Genomic DNA, 25764 nt, shown 5'->3' on the forward strand with positions numbered 1-25764 from the left:
TGAAGGTTACGTTTTTAGATCTGTAGCCATATTTCTTACTAGACGCTAGCTGTTGAGAAGCTAGCCTCAGAAATCCTTTGTGTGATTCATTGAAGGCTTCTGTCCTAGAAAGCTCTGCTGAGATTACCTTTTAGATAAAGGACTTCCTCCCAAGCTTCAGAGTTCTGGTTCTAATAAAAATCTCATTATCATCATTACATGGTAACAGTTTGACTGTGTTTCCAGTGAGGTAGAGGAGGGCAAGAAGGGCAGGGTTGGTCAAGGGTTGCTATGAATGGGAGAGCTGTTGGTTTCCTACACGACTAGTAACACGAATACTAGATCCCTAGTTGTTGCAGAGAACGAGGAAGCCTGGGGTAGCTGATAAATGTCATTCATGTGTAGCTGTCCTAGATCCCACAGATGCTCAAATTATACTGAAGGGTAAAAATAAGTTTTTCCCCTGTTACTTACTACATTAGGCACAAAGGGATTTTTGTTTAGAAAACGTTGTGTGGAAAACACGTTATATATGTATGTGTGTATACAGTGAACGTTTACAGAATGCGTGCAGGAGATTTATGAATGTGGAAGAGAAATGCAAATGTAATGGAGAAACTGTGAAGGGAATTGGAGATACAGGAATTTAAAATATTTTTCTATTGTTCCAAAAAGACTAAAGCAAACATCCTGCTTTTGCTTAATCTGCACTGTTCGGTGACCCATAAGTACATCTATGTACACACTCACGGGAACTGAATTTATCGCTCACAACCATGAAGAGTGAGGTCTGTCAGATGGACAGATATAAACTTGAGTGGTCAGAAGGAAGCATAATCCTGTCCACCAGAAAGAGACCAGAAAGAAAATTCTAGGCTTCTTCTGCTGGTTTATGCGCAGGCACATACCACTATATGAAACCTCTGCTTTCAGGTTCCCGTAGTTGATTCTTACAAGGCATCATCCCGACACACTAAGGCCATCGAGTGGTTTTCTCCCCTATGTTATGTGGCCCGGGCTTCCTCCTTGGAAAATTCTCCAACCAGGAAGTCCCAGCCCCATTCCTAATGTTGAATCCCAGAGAGCATCCTAGTGGGGGAATAAAGAACAGTGAAGATTCCTGGTACCCTTCCCTCTGTACTTTTCCTCCTGGCAGGAAAGAAAACCCTTCTGCCTATGTGATGGGAGGCTCCCATTGCAACGTGTTTGTTTTAGCCCTTGCACATTATTGAATCATTTCTTCCTGAACTTCGTTTTATCTTTGCTCCCATCGGTTGAATGCCTTTGGTTTCATATGACTTGAAGAAAACACTGTGCAACGTTTATTTTACCTTAAAACCACAAGCTCTTGACCCAGTCAGAAGTTCCCGTCTCCTTTTGGGGTGGGGTCATAGCCACTAGACCTGAGTGTTTGGGTTCTGGAATGAGAACAGTGGGCTCTTCGCACAGCGTGAATGCCCCTTTGGGCACTTTTTGGTGCTGCGATTTAGGGAAAAGTCAACTCCACTTAAAAACTCTCCCTCTCCCTTGTCTGATTATCTTTCGTCCCCCCGTATCCTGTCCTCTCCCTCCCCATCCCGTGTCTCCCCCCTCCTCTTCTCTCATTCACTGTCAGGAAGGGCCAGCTGCGAAGGGCCAGTTCAGCACCGCCCGGCGCCGGCAGAGGCTAGCGGCAGCAGTGGCTACAACAGTGAGTGGATTTCAATCTCCAGTGGACATTTAATAAGAATGAGAAACTGTGTCCGAGTGTCGCCTCCCCTGTTCCAGCGGTGCCACTTGTGTGCAGTGGCATCCGCTTGTAGTGCCCTCCTGTGCTGGCCTAGCTCTCGCATGTTCTGTGGCTGTCTCTGCATGGCAGGTGTCACGCACACGGGTGTCTGTGTCCGCGATGGAAAGCTCCCACCCCATCCAGCTCTGCTGCGGGCAGTGCAAGAAATAATGTAACTTCGAGGTTGGGAAACTGAGTACAGCTCCCTGTGGTGTGGAATTTCCTAAAATGATATGGTTCTTTTTTTTTCCTTCTTTTTGTCACATTGATATTGGAACCTCTGCTAACTGATTTCTGTTTTTCTAAGAAAAGTCATGTTACTACAGACATAAATTGTGCTTTTTTTGTTGTAGCGTTGTGACTATTTGAAAAGAAGGTGAGAATAAAACTAAGAGAGGGTAAGAAAAGGTGAATTTTGATGTCATCTCTAAATGGCTACCCAAATTACACCTAGCAAGGGAAAATCGTTTTCTGGAAAGAATATTGAGCTGAAAATCAGACAATGTAGTGTGGAAAGGAGAAAACCACAACGTTAAATGGTGTTTCATATATATCTAAGGTTTGTTCTTTAAGAGAAAATAGGATGGGTATTAGGAGGGTAGAGTAAGTATTAAAACTGATAAGACAAATAACCTAAATTTTAAATTGAATAGAAGCTGTTCAGAATAGTGAACGATGCATGCAGAATAGGAAATAGAATATGTAAATACAAGAATCCTTTGCTGCATAAAAGCACATCATAATATTTGCTTAATCATGACATCTGTCAACTTTTTAAAATATGAAATACCAAGTTCTTAGCAATCATAGATGTTAGTTTTGTTGGCTATTAGATAGTATTTGCTGAATTAACGGTAGTCCTGCTCTTGCCGATGGTGAAATATACTTGAAAACTAGAATTGGTGAAAAATACGAAAAGGTTTTGGCTGCATTGCAGGAGAACGGATACTCATGAGAGGATTCCTGGTTTTCTTTTCATTAATAACTGACCCTTGTATATCTGGCTACTTAGCTGGATTTTAGAGAGAGAGAAAATTGCTTTTGATTATGAAATGAACCAGTGACTTGGGAGTTTATGAGGGAATTGCTTCTTAAACTCACAGTTTGGTGAACAGTTGAACAAATTAATGAAATTGATATCATAATTAGTGTATATCTTATGCACATATGCATAACATACGACAGACACTGACGTGATAACAGATTGTGCCAAGAGATACATGTAAAATTACCTAAATAGTTCTTAGTCTTTCATTTATAAAATTCAGAAATCCAGATGATTATCAGTATGGAAAGGAAAGGTCAGTCATTCTGTGAAAATACCTGTGTTTCCTTAAATGATATAATACTAAGGAGGCATGCAGGGAAGTGATTGTGTTTCTACTGTGTTTGTTTTTTGATTAAGAAACATACAGTGAATATAATAAAACTGAGATTAGAGCCTATTTGAATAGAATGGATTTATATATAAATATATATATTTTAATGGGAACTAGGGAAGAAAAAGCTTTTAAAAGAGGAGAGTATTAATGCCCACCTCCCAGGGTAGCAGGGACCACAGAAGTTAAGAATAGCTTCCAATAATTTCAAGCATCGAATGAGAAAAGTTGGGAACATTTAGTAATGTATTCAGAAATAACTAGAGGAAATAGTTACTCTAAGCCCTGTAGGATTTATAGCTTTAATTCCATATCAAAGCATAACACCATTTAGCAGGACTTTCAGCTTGCTGCCTTGGCCCCTTCACCCCTCATTCACATCACATAATGGTGATTCAGCCCCCGCCCCCATACCTCTTGGTACAGTGTTCCTTTTAATTCCCCACCTTCCCTCTTCCCGACACTAAGTTAGCCCTTATATTTTGAGCCGATCCTATCCAACCCAGTACCTTTTACCTAGAATTATTCCAAATGACTCCTCCTTACTTCTTTTCATCCAGTGCGATATGGGAGGAAACCCATTCACATATGTGGGGCAGCTGAGATTTCTCCCAAAGAGAAGTGTACCCAAAGGAGATGTTTCAGAGCTTTATTCCTGTTGATTCTTAGCACTAGAGCCCAAAATGGCTCACTTGGAACATCAGCCAGACCCAACAGAATTTGGGGGGGGGGGGTTGGAAAAAGAGACATCCTGGCCCTTCCCCCAGAGAACACCAAGGGTCCCAGTGCAGCCAGTTCTCCACACGAGGATCCCTGTACACATAATGCAGAGGAAGTGGAGCAGGAGACGTTTCACATGGGCTCCGTAAGCTGCATATGCTTAGTATCTCTCTTAGGCCTGCTTTTGTCTGTTCCCTTTCTCCTTCATGTTTACCATTGCTAAATTTCAGCACCCCAATTCCACTGTCAGCCCATTCTCTTTTAACTTCTTTATAGACAGGTGTTAAAAGCACCTCTTAAGATCCCCATTCCAAACTGCAGTTATTAATACCAGAATATTCCAGGATCAGTCTCCTCCCTGGCACAGGATTTCAGGGAAGCCTTGGACTTCTTTCCTGGGCAAGGATGTAAAGGCTGTAAATCCAACATTGAGGATTCTCGAGTGCAAACAATGAGAGCTGTAGACAGCTCCCACCCCGGCTATCGCTGACAGCAGACCTGGCTATCACTTCAGTGTTTGAATCCCATAAACCCAAATCGATGACCAAAAAACTGAGTAAATAAATCCCCAGGCTGAAGAGACATTCTGTTAGAGTTAGATTAATACATCTCAATTTGTATTCTCGGTTGCATTTCGTGAATTCTTCGATTAAAATGACCCATTCCAGATACTTCTTTTAACAGAAACAGTAGCAACATTAACATTTTCAGTCAGAAGTATATAAAAACTAAGTTCAGTTGCCCAGGGAACTGTCTGATTGCAGTCCGAGTGGAGCATTCCAAGTCTCTTTCCCTGCGGGTTATATACAAGATCATTTTTACTGTTTTAATTGCCAGTTTAAACTTCATTATGTTCAAAAAAAATAAATGTGCACCATGTGTTTTTTCTTCTGAGCATCCAACTTTCAATAGGCCATTCTATAAGGGACAAGTGTGGGTCCTCACTGGAATGTCTGGGCCTCTGCTGCATCATGGCCTCCCCCGGCCTCCTTGCCTCCTCTCCTACTTCATACGAGTCCTTGGAGTGCTGAGGGCACCTGAGTGCAGACAAAATCCTTTTCCATGATCCTCAGTGGGTTATGTTCCCCATCCCCAGACACCACCATTTTTTTTTTCTTCAATGCTCTTCTAGTTCTGTGTATCTGGAAACCATATCCTTAAATCTGCACCCTCCCTGATCTATGCATTTCCTCAAGTCACAGTTTCTCCCCCGATGACTTTCCTGATCTCCGCCAACCTCCCCGTGGACTCTGTGTCCCTCCCAAAAGGCTAAGGGCTCACTGCTCCATCTAGATTTTGCATCACCACGCTTAAGGTCAGAAAGTCCCTGTATCTATCTTGAAATATTCTTCTACATCCTTTAGAGGCATCCCCAAAAGACTTTAGTCATGATTATCACATAGTTACCTGGACAGGACCCTAGCTCATGGGTGAACCCGAGGACTTTGTTTTCTTCAATGGTTTCCCTGCCACATTTGTGTCTCTTCTCTGGAATGGCCCAAAATTCTGACCCTGTTGAGATAACCGAGTTGTGGACATGTCCCCGTTCAGTGTAGCCAAGGTCCCTACCAAGGCCCAGATAGAGTTACTTGGTAACTCCAGATACCAGATGCTTTGGAATATCATGTATTAGCCTGCTTAGCTTAGCTGAATTCAGGGAGAAAGCTTCATGCTCACTTCCTTCCCCAGTAAGCCTTGGATAACTTTTGAGATAATGACTCCTTGCCACTGCCATGGCAGATCTATGTCCAAAGGACCCCCCCCCCCAATCCCAGCTGCCCTCACCCAGGTCCACAAACTACTGTTCAGCCTAGATTTTTCTGATTCTCTCCATCTCTCCCATGTGTCCTCAGTACACAGGTACATGCTCCTTTTCCCCTTCTCTCTCCCTCTCCTTCCCTCCCTCCCCCTCACCTCCCCCCACTTGCTCTCTCTTCTGTCAGGAAGTTTAAAGCTGTATCAAAACAGGAGAAAAAAGGAAGTGGTTCTGAACACGTCTACATCAGACAGGCATATTTCCTGTTAGCTCGAAGGTGTGAATTACCCCTTAATTTATATAAAATTCAGCTTGTAGAGGAATTTGAGAGTGATTCTTGAGGATAACTGCACGAATATCTGTGCAGTGAGAATTAGGAGAGGTTACTGGTAATCTGATGTACAATGGAAATCGGTATTCTCATTTTCCAAGAATGTTTGGCTGATGCCATTTATAATGGTCAAGTGTCACCTTCTAGAAGGAAAAGGAAAGGTGCTTTGCCCCCACCCATCACAAGCCTAGGGCAGATCCAGGGTGGGCAAGAAACTACCTCTAGCCATTTGGGAAAATCTATAGTAATATGACTTTTTTTACTTAATGCTTTTCAGTATTGGCCATTTCATAAACCGTGTTCGTTTGTGTAACAGTGTCGTATGTGACATGCAAAGGTAAATGACCGTAATTTATATAATATGTATTTCATTTACAAATCTCTTTTAATAAGTCAGTTTCAAATTTAATTGAGTTGCTTTAAACCATGATTATATTTACTATTAAACTCATTAATGTTTTATGTAATGGCAGCGGCGCGAGTAAACCTTTCTGTATACGTGCCTCTTGAATTTTCTACCCGTACAGTAAGCCCCTGCTCCAGGCTCAGATAAAGTGAGCATGAAAAGGCCTCTGACACAAGTACCCAGACTTTGTGAGAGAGTTTCAACTACCATTTCCTGCCAGTAATTGTGTAGATACAGCTGTGGGTGCAGAGCTGAAGCTTCTCTGGGATTATGCCTTTGCTTTCCTGTTGTTCTGTGGTCATCTCTCCCTGTAGCAGGGAAAAGCCAGTGAGTCCACGGCTGTGCTAAATCTCCCATCAGAAGTGAGACTCCTTCCCACCCCAACCACCTGCCAATTACATGAGTAGCGAGTGTCTCTAAAGAAACCTAGTATTTAGAAGAAGGGATGGGATCTTTCCTGTGTAAGAGAACGTGGATTGATGTCCTGTTGCTCTTTCCTGATTTGTGTCGTCCCTTTCAGGTCCCTTTCAGTGCGACCATGTCACCAGTTCGCTTGCATTCCTCCAACCCCAACCTTTGTGCGGATATCGAATTTCAGACTCCCCCTAGCCACCTCACCGACCCTCTGGAAAGTTCAACGGATTATACCAAGCTTCAAGAAGAATTTTGTCTCATTGCACAGAAAGGTAACAACGAATATAACGTGCCCTTTAGAGAAGCTCTCTTCTTTGGTGAGAGGTTGCCGTTCACATTTCCAGCCTTGTCCAGGCGGTCACGGTAGAAAGGCGCGGTAGTGCAGATACTATTTGGAGTTCAAGATACAAAACTCAGTAGGATATGATGCCTGCGTCCTGGGAGCACGCACATCATAGATTTACAGTTTTGAATGAATAAAGAAAGTATCTTGAGGGGGGAGAAAAAGGAGGAAAGACAGAGTCCTCCTAGGCAGGCCAGCACATACTACAACTCAACATCTCTTTTTGGTATCTTTAGTTATCACTTAACACATTCTTGCAGGTTGTCCTTAGCAAGGAATTCTGTTGCCCTTGCTCTTTTCCTTAATTAAATAACACTCATTGATTATAGTTCAGGCAGGGCTCAGGTAGGCAGTTCTGTGCCATGTGGCATGGCCTGGGTTCGGTGATGCTCGGTGGAGGATGGGCTGGGCCGAAAGATCCAAAGTGGTTTCACCTATGTTCCTGACATGTTGGTGGGATGGCTGCAGGGTCGCACACAACTGTGTCCCTTTCCCTCTCCATGACAGCTTTGGGCTCCAAGGGAATGGAATAGACTGAGATGGAAGCTGCCAGTCCTTTCAAGGCCAGCTCTGGGACTGTCACAGCATTGTTTCCACTGCATTCTGCTGGGCAGAGATTCACAGGCCAGTTCAGAATTGAGGGGAGGGGAAATTCAGCCCACCTAGGAGTCACGTTTTTCCTATTAAATTTTCAATAAGGCATGTTGCATAAGTTGAGCTATCAGCCACAAGAGAGCGGGGTATGATAAGTAAGAGGCAAGGGTAGTAGCTTGTAGGTGGACTGAGCAGCCCTGTCTATGTTTACCAAGAGCCTGGGTTCCAAATTACTACCTGCCACTTCTGCTATAGTATTTATTTATTTTTTTTAATTTATTTTTTATTGGTGTTCAATTTACTAACATACAGAATAACCCCCAGTGCCCGTCACCCATTCACTCCCACCCCCCGCCCTCCTCCCCTTCTACCACCCCTAGTTCGTTTCCCAGAGTTAGCAGTCTTTACGTTCTGTCTCCCTTTCTGATATTTCCCACACATTTCTTCTCCCTTCCCTTATATTCCCTTTCACTATTATTTATATTCCCCAAATGAATGAGAACATATAATGTTTGTCCTTCTCCGACTGACTTACTTCACTCAGCATAACTGCTATAGTATTTAAATTTCAGTTGCTGAAGTTCATTTTTTGACTTAAGATAGTACCTTCCCAGGCCTTGTCTTTTGAAATGCATTATCTCATGAAGAAAGATATACACTGTATGGTTTTCAGTCACTAACATCTTATTGTGAATTAATCACATTTATGTACTCTGAGGCTGTTGGTAATAGGCGATAAAGTATTCTTGAAAATGTGTGCTAAATGGGACATCTCAAGTACCCCGTAATGCTCGAGAGCCTGGTGGCTCAGGAAAAGAAGGGATACACACTGGAAGCATCTCTAGGAATGTTGAAATCAACAAAATTTCATACTCTCAAACCATCATCAAAGATGCACTCTCAGATACTTCTGTAATTCTATGATCCCAGAATAATTAAGCTAAATCATCCCCCCCCCCCTTTTTTTTCTCTGTACATTTCTCAGTTGTGATTCTGTAAGATCAACTCTTTCACCTGCTATTTTACTCCCGGTACATTTTTATTCCATCTCTTAGCCAGATGCTAATCATGTCATCAGACTAGAAAAGTGTTATTTTCTTTATATAACAGGATAGGATTATGGCCAGTAACTCTTACCTCTAACGGCAGGGGGACAAGGCAGGATGAGACAACAAATGTGTGAATTAGGTATGTAGAGCACAGCCTCTAAAGGGAGATGAGTAAATTCAAAGGTAGCCCTAGGAAAGCTTTGTGTATTTGGTTGTAATCCTGAGGTTTTCAGGAAATCCATGTTTCAACAAGATTTTAAAGCCTCTGTTGAAACAACATATTTTCTTTCCAGCTATGCTAGAAAAAAGGGTTTTTCTATGACTACTGAGTGAACTCTTTGGAAAGAGTTATGGATGGTGAAAAGTATGAGTATCTGCTTTTAGAACTGCCAGTGGGGTTAATGTAGTCCAGCCATCAAGTTATTACCTTTAAATTGATGATGACTAGAATGTGGCACATAAATCAATAGATTGTGAGTCCCTTATGATCCTACCATTTTTCCCTCTTAATTCAGGCCAGCATTTGTTGCTGAAATTTTCCACTTCTTTTAAAAATAAATTCTCAAATATGGAAATCCCTTTTTAGAAGACTGCATATTATGGAAGCTGTTATCATAGAGATAGGAGCTGGAAAGCCAGCCGTCTTGTATTTCAAACTTAAAGACTACCTCAGACTTTACCAATGTATGTTATTAGGTATACAGAAATGAGGGGAGGAATGTTGTTTTCATTGTTGCCTTTTTTTTTTGCAGCTTTATTGAGATACAATTCATATATAACATTTCATAAGTTTAAGATGTACCTGTTGATTATCACCACAGCATCAGCGAACACCTCCATTGTGTCATGTAATCACCGTTTCTTTTTTGTGGTGAAAACATTTAAGACCTACTCTCTTAACTTTGACGTATATAATACAGTATTATTAACTATAGTCATCAAACTGTACATTAGATTTCCAGAAATTATTTGTCTTTAACCTGGAAGTTTTACTCTTTGAAAGCACTTCCTACATCAAGATGTTCCTGGCAGAGAAAGTAATTCAAGTGCTCTTCTCAAGACCAAATCATTTCCTATGTCAAAGAGAACTAGTTAGGACTTCTAAATCAGCTTCCTGTTTTATTTTGGCAGGATTTATAAAATGCTCGTTTTGAGTACCTGCTTTGGGAGATAATTTCTGGATAGTTCGAAGCGATTTGCATGAGAATTCATTGTACACACAGAAAAGTTCAAATATTCTTATCAACCATGACATGGTAAAACTTGTTGCCTTTTCCTTCTAGGAATTATAGATTACTTTTCTAAATATTGATATTTAAAACTTGATATCAATATTTTATATCTTGCTTCTAAGTTGTTTCTGATATAAAATGCCAGAATTTTCACTCTGGTTAATTACCATTACCATATTTGTTTTGTGTTTAGATATTTTGGAAGAGTCCATTGTAAGGCTGACTTTTAACTAGACTCAATATAATCTTTCCAGATAATGTCTATGCATGCCTTAAAGTGCGGAGAAATTTGTAATTTTGTATATTCTTTTTTTTTTTAATTTTGTACATTCTTTCTCGATCCATTTGATTTTTGTTTCTCACTTTTCCCCCTACCTAGTGCATTCTCTTTTGAAGTCTGCATTTAATAGCATAGCTATAGAGAAGGAGAAGCTTAAGCAGATGGTTTCTGAGCAGGATCACAATAAAGGCCACAGCACGCAGATGGCACGGCTTCGACAGTCGCTGTCTCAGGTAAACAAGAGTGTTTCATTCTCATGATGCATTCCTGACCCCATAAGGCAAAAGTTTGGACTGGAGGTGGTCCATCATGCATGGCGTATTCAACCAAACTTCCCCCAAGACTACAATGTCAGGATTAAATTTCAAAATTATAAAAAAAAAAAAGTTAATTAAATAAAATTTAAATTAAAATTCTCTTGCAAAATACATCAAGGTAAGAGTGAAAATCAACCAAACTTGCTTGTAAAAATATAATTGTTATTTTGACGCCTCTCAATGGTCATTTATAAGGCAGCCCCTGGTTTTAAAAGACAAATCATGCATTTATACATGATTTACACTTCTAAAATATGTTCTGGAATATATTTAATTCAGTGTTGTACACAACAGAATCTACTAGATCTTCCACGCTTAATATTTTTTTCCCACTTATATCACGTCTTAATCTGTGGAAAATGATCTTTTCTTTTCTGATTTATACTTTCAGAATTTTCTTCCTAAGTTATGCTCCCTGAAACTAGACTCATACTTCAAGATATATTGTACATTACAAAATATATTAGTCAATATATATTCATTATATATTATCCAACATAGATTATATTGATCTTCCTAATATTCATCAAATACCGATATATATCAAAGTTGACATTTCTGCTAAAAATCCTTTGAAAGTGTACTTAACGCTTTTTTACACTGAGCACGTCCTCTGAAATATTTTCTTCATTTAGTCTATGACTGCACTTTTAAAAAGACCTCTGAGAATTCAATGTTTGTTATGTGACTTTGTGTGAGAACTCAGTGTTTATATAAAATATTGTTCACTTCCTGGTGCCTTGGATCAGAGTGAAGGAGCAAGCACATCCTGGGTAAGTGGTTTTCCATGTGGCTCGGCTCCTGCTTGAATAGTTTCCCCCAGTCCCTAAGCAGAGACAGACTGTCTCACATGTTTTATGTCCCTGAACTGTCAGCTCACCTTCAGTGTTGAGTTTCACGTTATGAAGTATCGTTACCTGGGACACACTTGCTGTGCTCACCATAAAACACTGTCACTAGAGTGCAAGACCAGGGACTCGGGAGCACGAGCACTCAGAGCAGCAGCTGATGTGCCAGTCTGCAAAGGGCTTTCCCCGTGAGCACGTCTTAACGGTGTGCCTTGGTCTCCTCCTGACACGTATCTGGTGAATGCTCAGTCTGTGGGAATTGATCTTCTGAATCATTATTCTGAAAGTACCCTGAATCAGGAAGATCAAAGTAATGGTTAGGTAAACATGCAGATGTCATCCTGTAAGTGTGCAAAATATGCCCTTTCCCCCCCTAAAAGTTGCAGTATTTCCCTCAGATGTATTGAATAATAGAGGCGTAGCAGTATATGCTTGTATGGAGAAAAATAAGAAAATGTATTTGCTTCTTTCATTCTGCCTTTTCACAAACTTTTTTAAAAAGTTCTTATTTTGATCATTCAGTACTCATCACAAGTGCCCGCCTTCATCCCCATCCCCTACTTCACCCATCCCCCCCCCACCTCCCTTCTGGTAACCAGCAGTTTGTTCTCTAGGGTTAAAAGTCTGTTTCTTGGTTTGCCTCTCTCTCTTTTTCCTTTTGTTCATTTGTTTTGTTTTTTAAATTCCACGTTTGAGTGAAATCATATGGTATTTGTCTTGCTCTGACTGACTTAACTTCACTCAGCATTATACTCCCTAGCTCCATCCGTGTTATTGCAAATGGCAAGATTTTGTTCTTTTCATGGCTGAATAATATTCCATTGTATAAATATGTATATATATAAATATATATCACATCTTCTTTATCCATCAATTAATTGATGGACATTTGGGCTGCTTCCATATCTTAGCTATTGTGAATAATGCTGCAGTAAACACAGGGGTGCATGTATACCTTTGAATTACTGTTCTTTTTTTCTTTTTTGGAGGGGGGGTAAATATCCAGTGGTGTGATTGCTGAATCATATGGTAATTCTGTTTAATTTTTTGAGGAAGCTCCATACTGTTTTCCAGTGGCTGCACCAGTTTGCATTCCCACCGACAGTGCAGGACGGTTCCTTTTTCTCCACATCCTCACCAACACCTGTTGTTTCTTGTGTTTTTTATTTTAGCCATTCTGACAGGTGTGAGGTGATATCTCATTGTGGTTTTGATTTGTATCTGATGATAAGTGACGATAAGCATCCTTTCATGTGTCTGTTGGCCATCTGGATGTCTTCTTTGGAGAAATGTCTGTTCATGTCTTCTGCCCATTGTTAACTGTTGGTTTTGAGTTGTGTGTCAGTTCTTTATATATTTTGGACACTAACCATTTTTATCAGATATGTCGTTTGCAATTATCTTCTCCTATTCCATAGGTTGCCTTTTAGTTTTTGTTGAATTGTTTTGAAAATGTATTAGTTTCTTGCTTCCTTGCTTCTATTTGTTTGTTTGTTAAGACAGAGAATGAAGAAGAGTAGAGATCTGGTCTGCGGCATCAGATTAGAAAGGATGGTAAAGACAAAATTTTAAAGTGATTCATTTGTTCATTGTATTTCATTTAACTGACTATGTATTAGGTATAGTGCAAGGTTTGGAACACCAAGATAAAAGTAACTCTGGTCATGTCCCCAGGAAGCTTATGATCTGATTAGTGAGATGAGTAGTATTTACCAAGGAAACAGTTAGAGCCATTCAGAGCCACAGATGGGTGGTGCAGATTTCCAGGGCTCTGGTTGTTCAGAAGAATGGGAGATCTCTGACCTCCGAGCAGAGCCACAGATGAGGAGGCACTGAGCTTTGTACTGGGCCTGAGTAGACAGCAGCAGTTCACAAGGAAGGACCCGATGCTAACATGGTGAAAGTAAAATAAAACAAAGTTATATCAACTTTACATTTTGTGGGTTATTTCCTTCTCCTGTCAAAGCGTAATTTGTTTGTCTCTAAACTTAGAGTTTCAATAGATTTTTTGGAGGGATTGTTGTGAGTTGTTTTTCATTTTGTTTTGTGGTGGGGCTTTTTTGATTGTTATAAATGTATTTTTAACCAGAAAGCTCAATTTTATCCTCAAAACATGGAAAAATAATTTGGTACTATAAAGACAGTTCATTATACCCTATTCACTGGAGAATTCAGTGCTTCCTATTGTGTGTCATCACAGTATTTCGACTATGTCCATGTTCTTACGTCTGTCCATACCCTCCCATTGGGCTAGTTATACCCTCACTGGCCATCTATCCTCATTGCCTCTAAAGCTGGACTCTCTTTTGGAACTCACCATAGCTTCTGCTTAGACATTTAAGTTTACTGACAGTTCACTCCTCTCTAGGGAATTGCTATCCATGGTTAGACCACTGGAGAGGTACCTGGAAAATGGCAGTTAATTCACAGGGGCCTAAGCATGGAATGAGCAAGGAGGAGTTAATCTAGAAATAGCTAAGTAAGTAGATGGGAACCAGCTCATCAAAGACCACAAAGAGGAAGGGTGCCTGGGTAGCTCAGTTGGTTAAGCGTCTGCCTTCGGCTCAGATCATGATCTCAGAGTCCCAGGATCAAGCATCGCATGAGGCTCCCTGCTCAGCAAGGAGTCTGCCTCTCCTTCTGCCCCTCACTCTACTTGTGTTCTCTCTCTCTCTCTCTCTCTCATAAATAAATAAATAAATAAATAAATAAATAAATAAATAAATAAATAAATAAATAAATCTATCTGTCTGTCTGTCTATCTATCTGTCTATCTATCTATCTTTTTAAAAAATGGACCACACAGAAGAGTTTATCTCATCAGTTCTGGGGAGGCCTTGAAGAATTTTAACAAGGGAGTAATAATGCCAGAAATTGAAAATATAAGTTCTGTGTATAGAAACAGAAAATATATTTCCGTATATAGAAAGATTACTCTGGTACGGTATGGAAAGGATGGATGGAATTAGGTGAAACTAGTTGGAGAGTGTCTTAAAATATTTGAGATAATACAGGCCTGAACTTGGGAAGTACCAGAGTTGGTAGGAAGAAGGGATGAGTTTCAAAGCGTGGGGGAGCTGGGGTGACGTAGACTCAGCATGGCTTGGAGATCAGCTTCAGGTTAGAGAGGGACAAGGAGACAGAGTCAAGATTCCTTGTGTGACAGAGTAGTAATAGTTCTTTTCCCTGAGATTAGAAATACAAGAAGAGCTGATTTTTCAGGCATAAACAGTTATTATTTTTTTTTTTTTTTGAGACTGAAGTATCAGTCTCCATCCATCAGACAATTAGATATATAGATGTATAGCTCAGGAGAGAGGTCCGGGCTAAAAAGATGTAGATACATCGGTACAGCTACAGATATTGGTAAATCAGAATAAAAGAGGGTCAGTGGTGCTGCTGTATAGAACATTAATACTTAAAGGACATTAAAGAAAAAGAGGATCCTTTGATGGAGACTTGGGGGAAGCAGCCAAAGGATTTAGATGGTGCTGAGTGTTGAGATCAAAGGTAAAGGGTTTTAATAGTCTCAAGGAAAATCTGATTAAGCAGCAAATAATATATGGAGGGCAAGTCAGCCTTGGAGTTTGGTAGCTGTGTCAGCATGTTCGTATCCTAGGGGAGGGAACCAGGAGATGAGGAGATGGGGAGGCTGGGAAGCAGTTAACTGATGCCGCCCTCCTGGTTGACCTGCTCTCTTTTCACTGTCCCTCTTTCAACGTAGCACTCAGAACTGAACAAGACATTTAAATACCATGCGTTGAGACGAGTGTTCTGAGTATGTCTTTATATTAGCATAACTTCACATTATAATGTAATTTTAGGTGGCCTGAAGACATCTTTGATCCATATTCAAGTATTACCAGCTAAACTCCCAGATATTTTTCTTATAACCAGTTAAGTCTCTCCACAGAGAGAGAAGGAACGACTGTGTTTAAATAACTTCTTAGGGCAGTCCCGGTGGCTCAGCGGTTTAACACAGGGTGTGATCCTGGGGGCCCCAGGATCGAGTCTCACGTCAGGCTCTCTGCATGGAGCCTGTTTCTCCCTCTGCCTGTGTCTCTGCCTCTCTCTCTCTCTCTCTCTCTCTCTGTCTCTCATGAATAAATAAAATCTTTAAAAAAAAAAAACTTCTTAAATTAGTCCAAGCTAATAGTTTTTATTTGTTGTAAGTCCTATTTTGATATGTAAAATTATTAAAATACTGCTTTTCAGTGAAGCTTATATCAACTTGGTAAATTCCATTATCCTTTTAGAAGACACATAGCATATGAAATACATGAAATTAGCATTCTTCACTACCTTCTCAGCATAAATTGTTACCTGCCTTGGGCATGTAATAATTTACAAGACTGACCAGTATAATGAATTCCTCTTTTAAAGTGATATTTCTCCCTTGATCTGTGTGCACACAAAGACATACATAATTCTGTTATTATACCTCCATGAAACTTTAAAGGTAACTTTTACACCTGAGAGGCAGCGTAGATGTTAGATTTGAACCTGTAAGACAGGGCATTGTGTGGGGTCTCTATCCCTTTATAAACAACTTTCTTTCACAGCTACAATTTCACATCCTATTTAATGTAATACCCTGAACACCCAAATCAAATAGTATATAATAGGACTAAGGTAACTTCAGTGCCCCAGATTACTATAATAATAAAAGATTTGACGTGACTCGGGTCTGTCTTTAGTGTATTATACTTTGACACCGTTACTCTGGCCTCAGAGGCTGTGCACAGCTTATGTTAAATGTAGGGGGTGTTGGGACCATAGAAATGTGAGCAGCAGAATATGTCCCTTGTATTTCAGCTAGAATTACAGTATTTCATTAAATCAATATGCCATAGATTGTCAGATGTACCATCATTATGTGCATCACTAAAAAAGAAAAAAATGTCATTTAAATTGACAATGCTTCAGAGGTGTTAAACGTAGGAAGAAATGTGCATCTTAAAATCAATGATATGTGGTATGAATGCAAATGTAAGCAAAAAATCAACTTAAGGCACATAGTACCATAATTAAAATTCCAATTGTAGTATTTACCATCCTTCCTGTCTACAACATTTCACATACACAAAATAAATATTCTGGGGTATTTATCGGGTAAAACTTCCAAGAGTATTCCAGAATTCAAATTCCCTGAAACATGACAAAATTTGATGTGCATGAAGATAATCTTCATAGGATTATCTCTTTTTAGCCATCCACTGAGTTCAAATTGATGTCATTTTGGACATCGTTTGGCAATATTTCTTAAAGCCTTAAAGAGATTTTATCTTTGACTCTTTGGCCCATGACTGACTTGTCTAGTCTGAGGAAGTAATGCTGATTGTAGGAAAACCATTATGCATACAGACACTCATGGCAGCATTATTTATTCTAGTAAAAATAGGTAATATCACAAGTATCCAATTATAGAAAGTAATCACTTATTATACAACTATTAACGCCATATTTGTGAAGTTTGCGACATAAAATAAATGTTTATATACAAAGAATAAATGGCAGACACTGATGTAAAGTATGTATCCATTACATGTGGGTTTATTACACTTTTTAAAAAAATAAAAACCCACATACATGTGGAAAATGTATAGGAAAAAGCTAGAAAGAAATATACCAAGCTACCAACAGTTGGTTGATAGGGTAGCAAGGTATGAATTTTAAAAAGATTTTTTTTCCCTTTTTGCCTTTTTCCAAATATACCGTAATAGTATGTACTTATTTTAAAATTTAAAAAAGAAGGTGATTTTTAAGCAATTCCCAGGATTTGGCTCTTGATGACTCTAGCTTTGACAATTGTACTGATTTTCTCGTTCCTTTTGAACCACTTTTGCTTTTATCCAAAGGGTTTAAGTCTCTGATGATTCCCTCTTGCCATATGTTTCATAGCCTTCTCCAGCCATCAGGCATCCAGGTTTCCTTCCCAGAACCCACAGTTCCGTTAAATGTATGTGTCAGAGTCTCACCCATTCAAAGGTAATCCTCACCCATTGTCTGCCAGGGTGGATAAAGGTAGTTAATAATAGCCAACATGGTGGGGATTTGGACAATTGGTTCTGGCTCAGGATTTCAAGATGGTAACCACTTTTATAGATTGAGAAGGAATGGTTTATTTCTTGGGTATATTAAACTTGAATGTGTCTGAGGGACCTGAGGAAATGAGCATACTCGGAGAAGAGTTTTTTGTGTGGTCCAAGCTCACTAACTAAGCCAAGGGAGTGAGAATAAGCATACAGCCTGCCTGGCGAAGAATCCAAGGACAGGAATCCCTGTGCCCAAGGGAGCTTCCTCCCTGTTAGGTCTTTGGTCCCATGGGCCCCTCATAGAGCAATGCCATTCCTGATGAGTCTCCTTAGCTTCTCTTGCTCATTGGCTGGTGTGAGTAGCTGGTGATGCGCCTCCTTTTTCCTTGCTTCTCCACTATTCATGATCCTTGGGTACGTTCTGAATGTTGTTTCTGCCATCATCTGGGCTCTTCTATGTTAATTATCACTAATAGTGTCATTTCACAGAAAATACCTATATTCCTCAATGTTCCCGAGATTTCCATGATATCGTTACAGAGAAAATAGTTGAGTTTTAGGGAGGGAAATAATAAATGGGGTCCTGAGCACTGCCTGAGAGCACTACACCACAAAGCTCCTGGCACGTGGCTATAGCAAACTTCAGAAACAGTCTGTATGATCAAGGCAAAAGGAGGAGCTGACCGGGTAAGATATGAAGAAATAGACCGTTGCACGCTCACTTGTCTGCCTGCTTCCACCTTTTGCTGCTGGGGCTGCCAGAGTTGGAAGAGTATTTTATTTCCATGCTTTGGGGGCTATATAACAACAACCTTTTTCTGCCACTGCATATGTATTATTAATAAACTTTTCCTTTTGATCCCATGGCTAGAGGTACCCTTGTGCCTTCACACACACCTGTAGACAGAACTGCATTTAATGACTATCGGATGAAATAGGAGCTTAAATGAGAATTTAGCTCAAGAGATCCAGAGCAAACGATAGGACGTGTTTCGTTATAAATGGCAAGCCTGTGTTGGAAACTCCTACTCTGAGAAAAACCATTATTATTTATCCTCACCATTGAGTCTTTGTGGTGGTGTTTTGTTAACTCTGCTCCAGTGACAACAGACAGCATAGTCACTTTAGAGAAACCCTCTGTTGAGGTTTGTCTGAAATCATCAGGTCAAGACTATGATTCTGCAGTTGAAACCCTCAAACAACCCACCACAAGGCCTCCTACCTAAAAAATAGTACTATATCTGAGTCCAAATATTTCAATAAACAAAACAACCTTCAACATACTTATGGGCAAAAAAAATCATGAAAGAATAAAGAAGCATAGGTGAAGTGGCCACAAAAGATAGGAGTATGCTGTTTGTCTGTTTTTTTGTTTTGTTTTGTTTTTTCAACTACGAAGTGTTTGAGATTTTGCTCTGGGAAAAATGATCCTGAGCACTTTTGCAGAATGTAAAGATATAGAATTTCTCCCTTTAAGGTGCATGATTTATTTACTATATAAGTAATCACCTTTTATCTAAATAACATCCCTGTTTCCTCAAAGAGCTAGACCCATATTTCCCTCTCTCTGTAAATGTAGCACCTATAAGATCTGTATCCACCTTTAATCCATCAACACCTGACAGCCCGCCAGACCAGGTGTGTTCTATTTTACACATATTTTACAGGCTGGTGATAAGGACTTTAAACAAAAGCCAAAAGCTGTGAATGAACAATTTTCTGCTCAAAAAGCAAAAGCTATGTTGAAGGGAGAGAGGAGAGGCTGTTCAGTGCTCCATGCTCAGAGATTACACACTGCTCAATGCAAGTTTGTAAAGTTTAGCCACTCTGTAGTTTCTCCTGGCTGTTTTGATAGCTACAGAGTTAGAATCATGATATTATATTCGTATGTGTATGGGTTTATTGTATCTGTACATTCTGTATGAAGAAAAGCAGTACCCCCTTCCCTGGGGAGATGCCTTGTAAGTCCTGACATTTATCTTCCACCCTGTGAGGCATCCACCTCCATCTTCTCGTTGCTGACTTTAATGCAAAGGAAAGAACTGTCTAGCTTTTCACTGGGCTCTGTTCTCACCTGTCCTTTGATCCTTGATGTAATTCCAGTGAGCTACGTCTATCTTACGTATATGGAACACGTTCTTGTGCATCAGTGTGATGCAGGTACCTTTGTCCACAGGGCACCCGTAGGGAGTCCAGCTTATGTCAAGCTGCTCTCTTCTTGCCACACGTACCCAACTGTTATAGCAGGTGGTGTTTTTACTGATGCAGACTTAGCAAATACAGATGCCGATCACTTGGAGTTTGTTTCCTTCTAGCGATAGGTTCTTCATTAGGCTTGTCGGTATCTACACTGCTCTGTGAAGGCACCTTTTGGTCTTGAGTTAGTTCTGCTGCCCTGTCATGTGTATATGCACCTAGAAAATGAAAATACAACTATTTTTTCACTGGAATAAAATAATAATTCTATAAGGTAAAGCCAGTTCATTGTTCATTCCATGTCCAAATAATTTTTAAGGTAACTGTCTGACTTTGAGACAATTCCCAAATTTTAGAAACTAGAGCCAAAAAAAAAAAAAAAAGGAAAGAATCAATAGTTTTTATTCCCAGGCTGTAAAACATAATATATATGTGGTGGTAGAATGGGCTTGGATGTAATGGGCCTGACTCCAAGGGGGAGAAATTCCATGAATCATTTTTATGAAATCCATGAACTCTTTGAACCCACTAACCTACTAAGTAGCACTCTTATTTTACCAAAAAAAAAAAAAAGAAAAAAGAAAAAAGAATACCTTAATTCTGAGCCATTCATTTTCTTCTTATCAGTAGGATCTGGCCTATGATGACTCTAAAAATTATAGCTAAGAACGTCATAGACGCTGTTGTCCCATGTGCATTTGTGTGCTTATTCTGTTTTATGCTTGCTTATTAACTTGCAATTACATGTGCAATTTTTGTTATTTAAGGCACTCAACCAGAATGCTGAACTAAGAAGTCGGTTGAACAGAATACATTCAGAATCTATTATATGTGATCAGGTTGTCAGTGTAAATATTATTCCTAGCCCTGATGAGGTAAGACTCATTTTTAATAGATGTAGAGTACTTATTTTATAGCATCTAAATCTACTGCATATTTTGGGTTTTTTTTTAATACAGTTCTTTTGCCGTTAATAAGATTCTCTGCATAAATATTTGTGTTGTTGACAGTTCAGTGGTCTTTGGAGTGAAGCAAGTACATGAGCTCGATATCAATTATTCTTGGTGATCGGTGTCTATTTTTATTTATATCTGTGCTCACCTGATGCTACTGAATATTTAGTTTATATATGTCTACTGCAGCTTGTGAATTTTCTGTGTCTGTCACAGTCTTCATTTGAAATGTTCCTTATCATCAAATGGCCCATGAAATGGTGGGGGGGAGCGGGGAGGAAGCATTTTTAGCTGAGAAGGTGCTAAATGAAAGCTTTCTCAAGGTTTCTTTTAAAAGCCCTGTCTTAAGAGAAATCACTTGACCTTGCTAAAATAGTACTAATGATGCTATTACAGCTACTAATAGTGATGATGATGTTGATAATTAATAGCTAGCACATGTCAAGTGAATGCTTACTGTGTGCTGGGCATTGTGCTAACAACGTTGCATGCATTATCTCATTTGACACTCCCAGTGACCCCTGAGGTAGGTGCTGTTGTTATTCCATTTTTCAGGAGAATTTTTGACGTAATGCTAAAAGGACAAGAGATCATTCAGTATTTGGGCTAGACTTAGTGTGTAATTCTGTCTATAACGCTTTATAAACTTACTATTTTATAACCATGAGAATTTACACTTTGCAATAGCAATATTAAAGCTTTATATAAAGGGATATATGTAACAAAGTGAGAGTTTTAACTCGTGTGAAGGTCCTATTTACAGAAAAGCGTACATTTAGTAGAAATCTACAGGTCCCAAGGTCCTACCATCTAATCACTTCAGAAATGGCATCCCAAGACAGCTTCTTTTTGATTTCAATTGCCCACCCTACCCTATGTCCACTTACCTTCATGCATCACATAGTATTTGGTGACACTCATGGTCACTCAGCTGTTCAGAATCCAAAAGTATTTCTAAAACGGCATCATTCAGAAATTGTTAACAGTCTTAGTTTGAATCTTTTCAACCTGAAATGATACCTATATATATTTGTCACTTACTGAATAAAAATACAGTTTGCCATAGGTTTGATGTTTGAGTCCTATTATGTCATTGGTTAAAGTTTATGATCAAACTGGAAAATGACCTTTAAGTATTGTCTCAAAAATCAGTTACATAGATTGTTTTCTTTGCATATCTCTAGTGGTTTCTACAAATATGTCTTGAGATTTCGCATACTGGTTAGATATGGCTAGTAGTGATGGATCTAAGTTTATGAGAATGAACCTGTCTTCATAGGGGTTCAGACTATTAAACTCCACTTAATATCCATTGAGCATTGATTTGAAATCAAGTCACAGGACCAACACCTTTCAGCTATGCCTTTTGGATTCTTCAGACATATTATTAGAAGGAAACTTTTGCCATGGTCATTACTGAGTTGCAAGTGAAAATTATCTGTGGTCACCACTCTTTTAACCTATGATGTGAATTTCTCCAGAAATCTGGCCTAGTACGTCATGGTCTAATTTGAACAAATAGCTTTTCTTTCAAAGAAATAACAATGACACCAAATGCTTCTGTCCTCTCTAGGCTGGAGAGCAAATCCATGTCAGTCTCCCCCTGTCACAGCAGGTAGCCAACGAGAGCCGCCTCTCCATGTCAGAGTCTGTCTCCGAGTTCTTTGATGCACAGGAGGTGCTGCTCTCTGCAAGCTCGTCAGAGAATGAGGTAAGGTTTTTTGATGTGTCAACCCCAGTTACTTCTGATGAGGAGTTTGGGTTGGAGAAAGTAAGACCATGGGGACTTTTTTTTTTTTTTTAACATCACAGTAAGAGTCTTAAGTTGTAGGAAAGCCAAAAGCATGCAAATTATATTGGTTCCCATTTACTGAACACTTAACATCTGAGTGCCAACCTACTACATTTGATGAATAAAAGAAAAGAATCCAGCATTCATTCGGACACTGTTGTATGATTTGTATTTCAGGGTAACCAAATAGTTGATGGCAAAGTTTTTTGTAGAGGAGACAAGTAAAATATAGAAAGAAAGAATGAAAATTTGAAAATCACCATTTATGTGTGTGTGTGTGTGTGTACACGCATGTGCACACACACGTCTTTACTAGAGACATGATTTTGAACTTCTTTAGAAAGATGATGTCTAGAATATCTGGTTGGGTAATTAAGGGTTTTGGAGATTACCACTGGCTAACATAAAAACTGTTTATTGTCCTGTTTTTTTTACTGAAGTATAATTTGCATACAACATTACTTTAGTTTCAACATAAAATCGGTGTTTGCATATATTGTAAAATGATCACCACAGTAAGTCTAGTTAACATCTGTCACCATACATAGTTACAGAATTTTTTTTCCTGTGCCAAGAACTTTCTAGATCTACTCTCATAACGACTTTCAGATATCAATACAGTATTATTAACTGTACATTACATCCCCAGGACTTATTTTTTTTATAATTGGAAGTTTCTACCCATAAAGATTTTTTGGATTGTTCTTTGTGCTCATAAGTCTTGGCTAGGTCTTAGAAGCAGGGAATCTCCTTTGATCAGGTTGCAGAAATTGATTCTTTTACTGAAATTTAGAAATTTGGTCAAGCATACTTTGAATTTTCTTTTTTCTTTCTTTCTTTCTCTCTCTCTCTCTCTCTTTCACTTTCAGCATGGGAGAAACAGCCAAAACTCTTTCCCACACAGCTGATTAAAAATTTTGTCGTTTGGGGTTGCAAATCTGTACTGCATTTTTACAAAAAGGAAATGAAATAGTTGCTGAATGTTATTTCCATATGCATAGAAAATGGATTGGAAGGAAACATCCTGACAATTAGTTCTAGTTGCTTTCGGATGTTTGGAATTCTGAGTGATTTTAGAAACAAAAAATAAGTGGAGAAGAGAAAGAAATAATGAATACTTATCACTTTTATAATGGGAGAGATGTAGGATAGAATCCTTGTGTCGGGTACTGAATTCGTTTCCACACCCCGCCACGCACCTGCCTCTCACATCCCTAGTCCTGTGTGTACTGATGCACAGACTCTCCGTGTGTAAGCCAGGGTACTAGTGTCATTACTCGTAATAAGAATTGATCAGATGCTATCAGATGGACAAAGTCATCCTGCTTGCTGATTCGTGTCTCTTCCCCTAAGGCCAGCCTGCTTGGTGAGCAAGGAACGGCAGCAGGAAAAGTGACTTGAGTGACCTAAAGGCTGGGAGGGCCGGGGAGTGATAGTGCCACCGTTAGGGGCTTCTGTGCCACGTGGACAGGGTATTTGTGTCTGGGAGCCCATCTTACCCCGGGGGACCACCATGCTGGAGACATGCCACCAGCATTTTCCGTTCTGACTCTGCTTTTTCTGACCTCCCATTGCTGACCAACCCTTCATCCTTCTTCATTCAGTCAGGTTTCGGGCAAATTTGGCTTCATGTTGTTTGGTCTCTGACCCATCAGTTCTTGGGGGCACACTGGCTGGGTGCCCCAGTGCCACTCGGACCAGACTCTGACAAGACAGAAGTGAAGGGGACGTGAAGCACGGTCCTCCACAAGTCCAAGCAGCAGCATGGCGGTACCAGCTCTGGAGGAAGAGTGAACCTGGTGGCACAGGGAAGGGCGGGGGGGATGGAGATGATGTACTCACTTCGAGCCACTGCGCGTCTGTCAGGCCTCTCAGGGGAGTTATCTGGCCAGTATTTAGGTGTTCATATCTAAACTCAAAGAGAGAACGGGTCTGAAGACAGAGCAAGAGTCAGCTCAGGATCCACATAACCAGCTGCCTGTGAGACATTGCCACCGGGGGCCCAACAGAGCCTCTCATTCAGCATGTCCAAACATGGGTTCAGCAACACCGGTCACACACACACTTACCCCGACGTGGGGAGAAACCTGCCCATACTCCTCATATCGCTTATCCAAGTGCCCTTCTACCCGTGTGTTCACCTCAGATACTGGGTATTGTCCTTCTCTCCATCTGCTTGCTAGGACCCGCCCCCACACTGATCCACTCGCTGGGGTCCCTAACCCCTGCCATCTAAATACTACCAAATCCCTATGTTTTCCTCCAGCTTCACTGCCCCTCCTCCGATTCGGTCCACCACCATCTCCGCACTGGATTACCTGATCAGTCCCCATTACTGGTTTTCCTGCCTCCCTTTTTTCCCCTCTAATCCATTTTCCACTGGACAGCCCGATTAATCTTTCTGATATGCAAATCTGATCCTGTCCCTATTCCCTCTCGTCCTTTGGATCACTTTCTAGACTCCTTAGCCCTCATGCAAAGGCCCTTATAATCTGATCTCTGCTCTCAGCTGTAGCCTCTTGCAATTCTTGTCCTTCTGGATCCTTCCAGGGGCCAGATATTTGCTAACCCAATGAAAGAATGCTTATAGCACTTTAACAAGTGATTAATCTAAGAAACATCTGGGCATTAGCTGTCTGACGTTAACGTTTTCCGTGAGTGAGAGAAAAATCCTCTTTATGTGATATCTACCAATGCACTTCACTTAATGAATGCTCAGCTCCTTTAAAAAATGCTGGTTTTGCTTCCAGAATGATCTACTTCCCTTCCTCTGCTATTAACTTGTTTCCACAGTGCTACATGCCTGGTTGCATCTAGGAAAAAAATATATTTATATATTTCCTGAACTCTTTTGAATCCCTAAGTTCTTAAGGAGAAATATTTGTCCCCAGGACTTCTTGACCAGGGTGGAGAAAATAAATACATACGAATTGTCTTATTATACTGCAGAGCCTTAACTTTATATATAGGATAAAATGCATGGACCACAGCTAAATGGCCCAGCCTTAGCGATTGCTCACATATATGAGAACATAGATCTTACTCAGGGCCCACTGTCATTATAGAATTGTTTTACATTCTACATGGACCATTCTAGAAGGAAATGGGTATTGGACCATTTTTCTCATACATTTCTTTGGGAAAGATTAGAAATTCAAGAAAAGACTTTATAACTTTTTATAGGATAAAACATGAATGTTTTCTTTTTTAAAACAAAAATTTCTCTTAAAGGTTGTGTTGATTCACTTGAGAGAGGGAGCAGGTGAGAGAGAGAAAGGGCACAAGCACAAGGAGGGGCAGAGGGGGAGAGAGAAGCAGACTCCTCACTGAGCAGGGAGCCTGATGCAGGGCTCGATCCCAGGATCCCTGAGC

At 40.0% G+C, this 25764-nt stretch overlaps 1 protein-coding gene and 1 long non-coding RNA gene across 15 annotated transcripts in view; one reads left to right on the forward strand and one right to left on the reverse strand.

Moving 5' to 3' along the window:
* Positions 1–25764, forward strand: part of OSBPL6 (oxysterol binding protein like 6) — a 151346-nt gene that overhangs the window by 107586 nt on the left and 17996 nt on the right. For 3 of the 14 annotated variants that reach the window (XR_005384790.1, XM_038584953.1, XM_038584960.1), the window contains 6 exons: positions 1595–1669; positions 6860–7025; positions 10351–10484; positions 11318–11341; positions 20415–20522; positions 22174–22311. Coding sequence is in view for 13 of the 14 variants with exons in the window: in XM_038584953.1 (XP_038440881.1) it covers positions 1595–1669; positions 6860–7025; positions 10351–10484; positions 11318–11341; positions 20415–20522; positions 22174–22311 (645 nt within the window). In the remaining variant the exon portion in view is untranslated. The remainder of the gene's footprint in view (positions 1–1594; positions 1670–6859; positions 7026–10350; positions 10485–11317; positions 11342–20414; positions 20523–22173; positions 22312–25764) is intronic. The other 11 variants (XM_038584959.1, XM_038584963.1, XM_038584961.1 and 8 more) reach the window with 9 other exon arrangements.
* LOC119867845 lies at positions 11535–25719 on the reverse strand. Its single transcript, XR_005384792.1, has 4 exons — positions 24235–25719; positions 19526–19865; positions 13130–13305; positions 11535–11707 (listed from the first exon to the last, which is right to left on the reverse strand). It is a non-coding gene; the product is annotated as an uncharacterized LOC119867845 (long non-coding RNA).

The sequence above is a fragment of the Canis lupus genome, chromosome 36 (assembly GCF_011100685.1).
Source record: "Canis lupus familiaris isolate Mischka breed German Shepherd chromosome 36, alternate assembly UU_Cfam_GSD_1.0, whole genome shotgun sequence".
Lineage (NCBI taxonomy): Eukaryota > Metazoa > Chordata > Mammalia > Carnivora > Canidae > Canis > Canis lupus.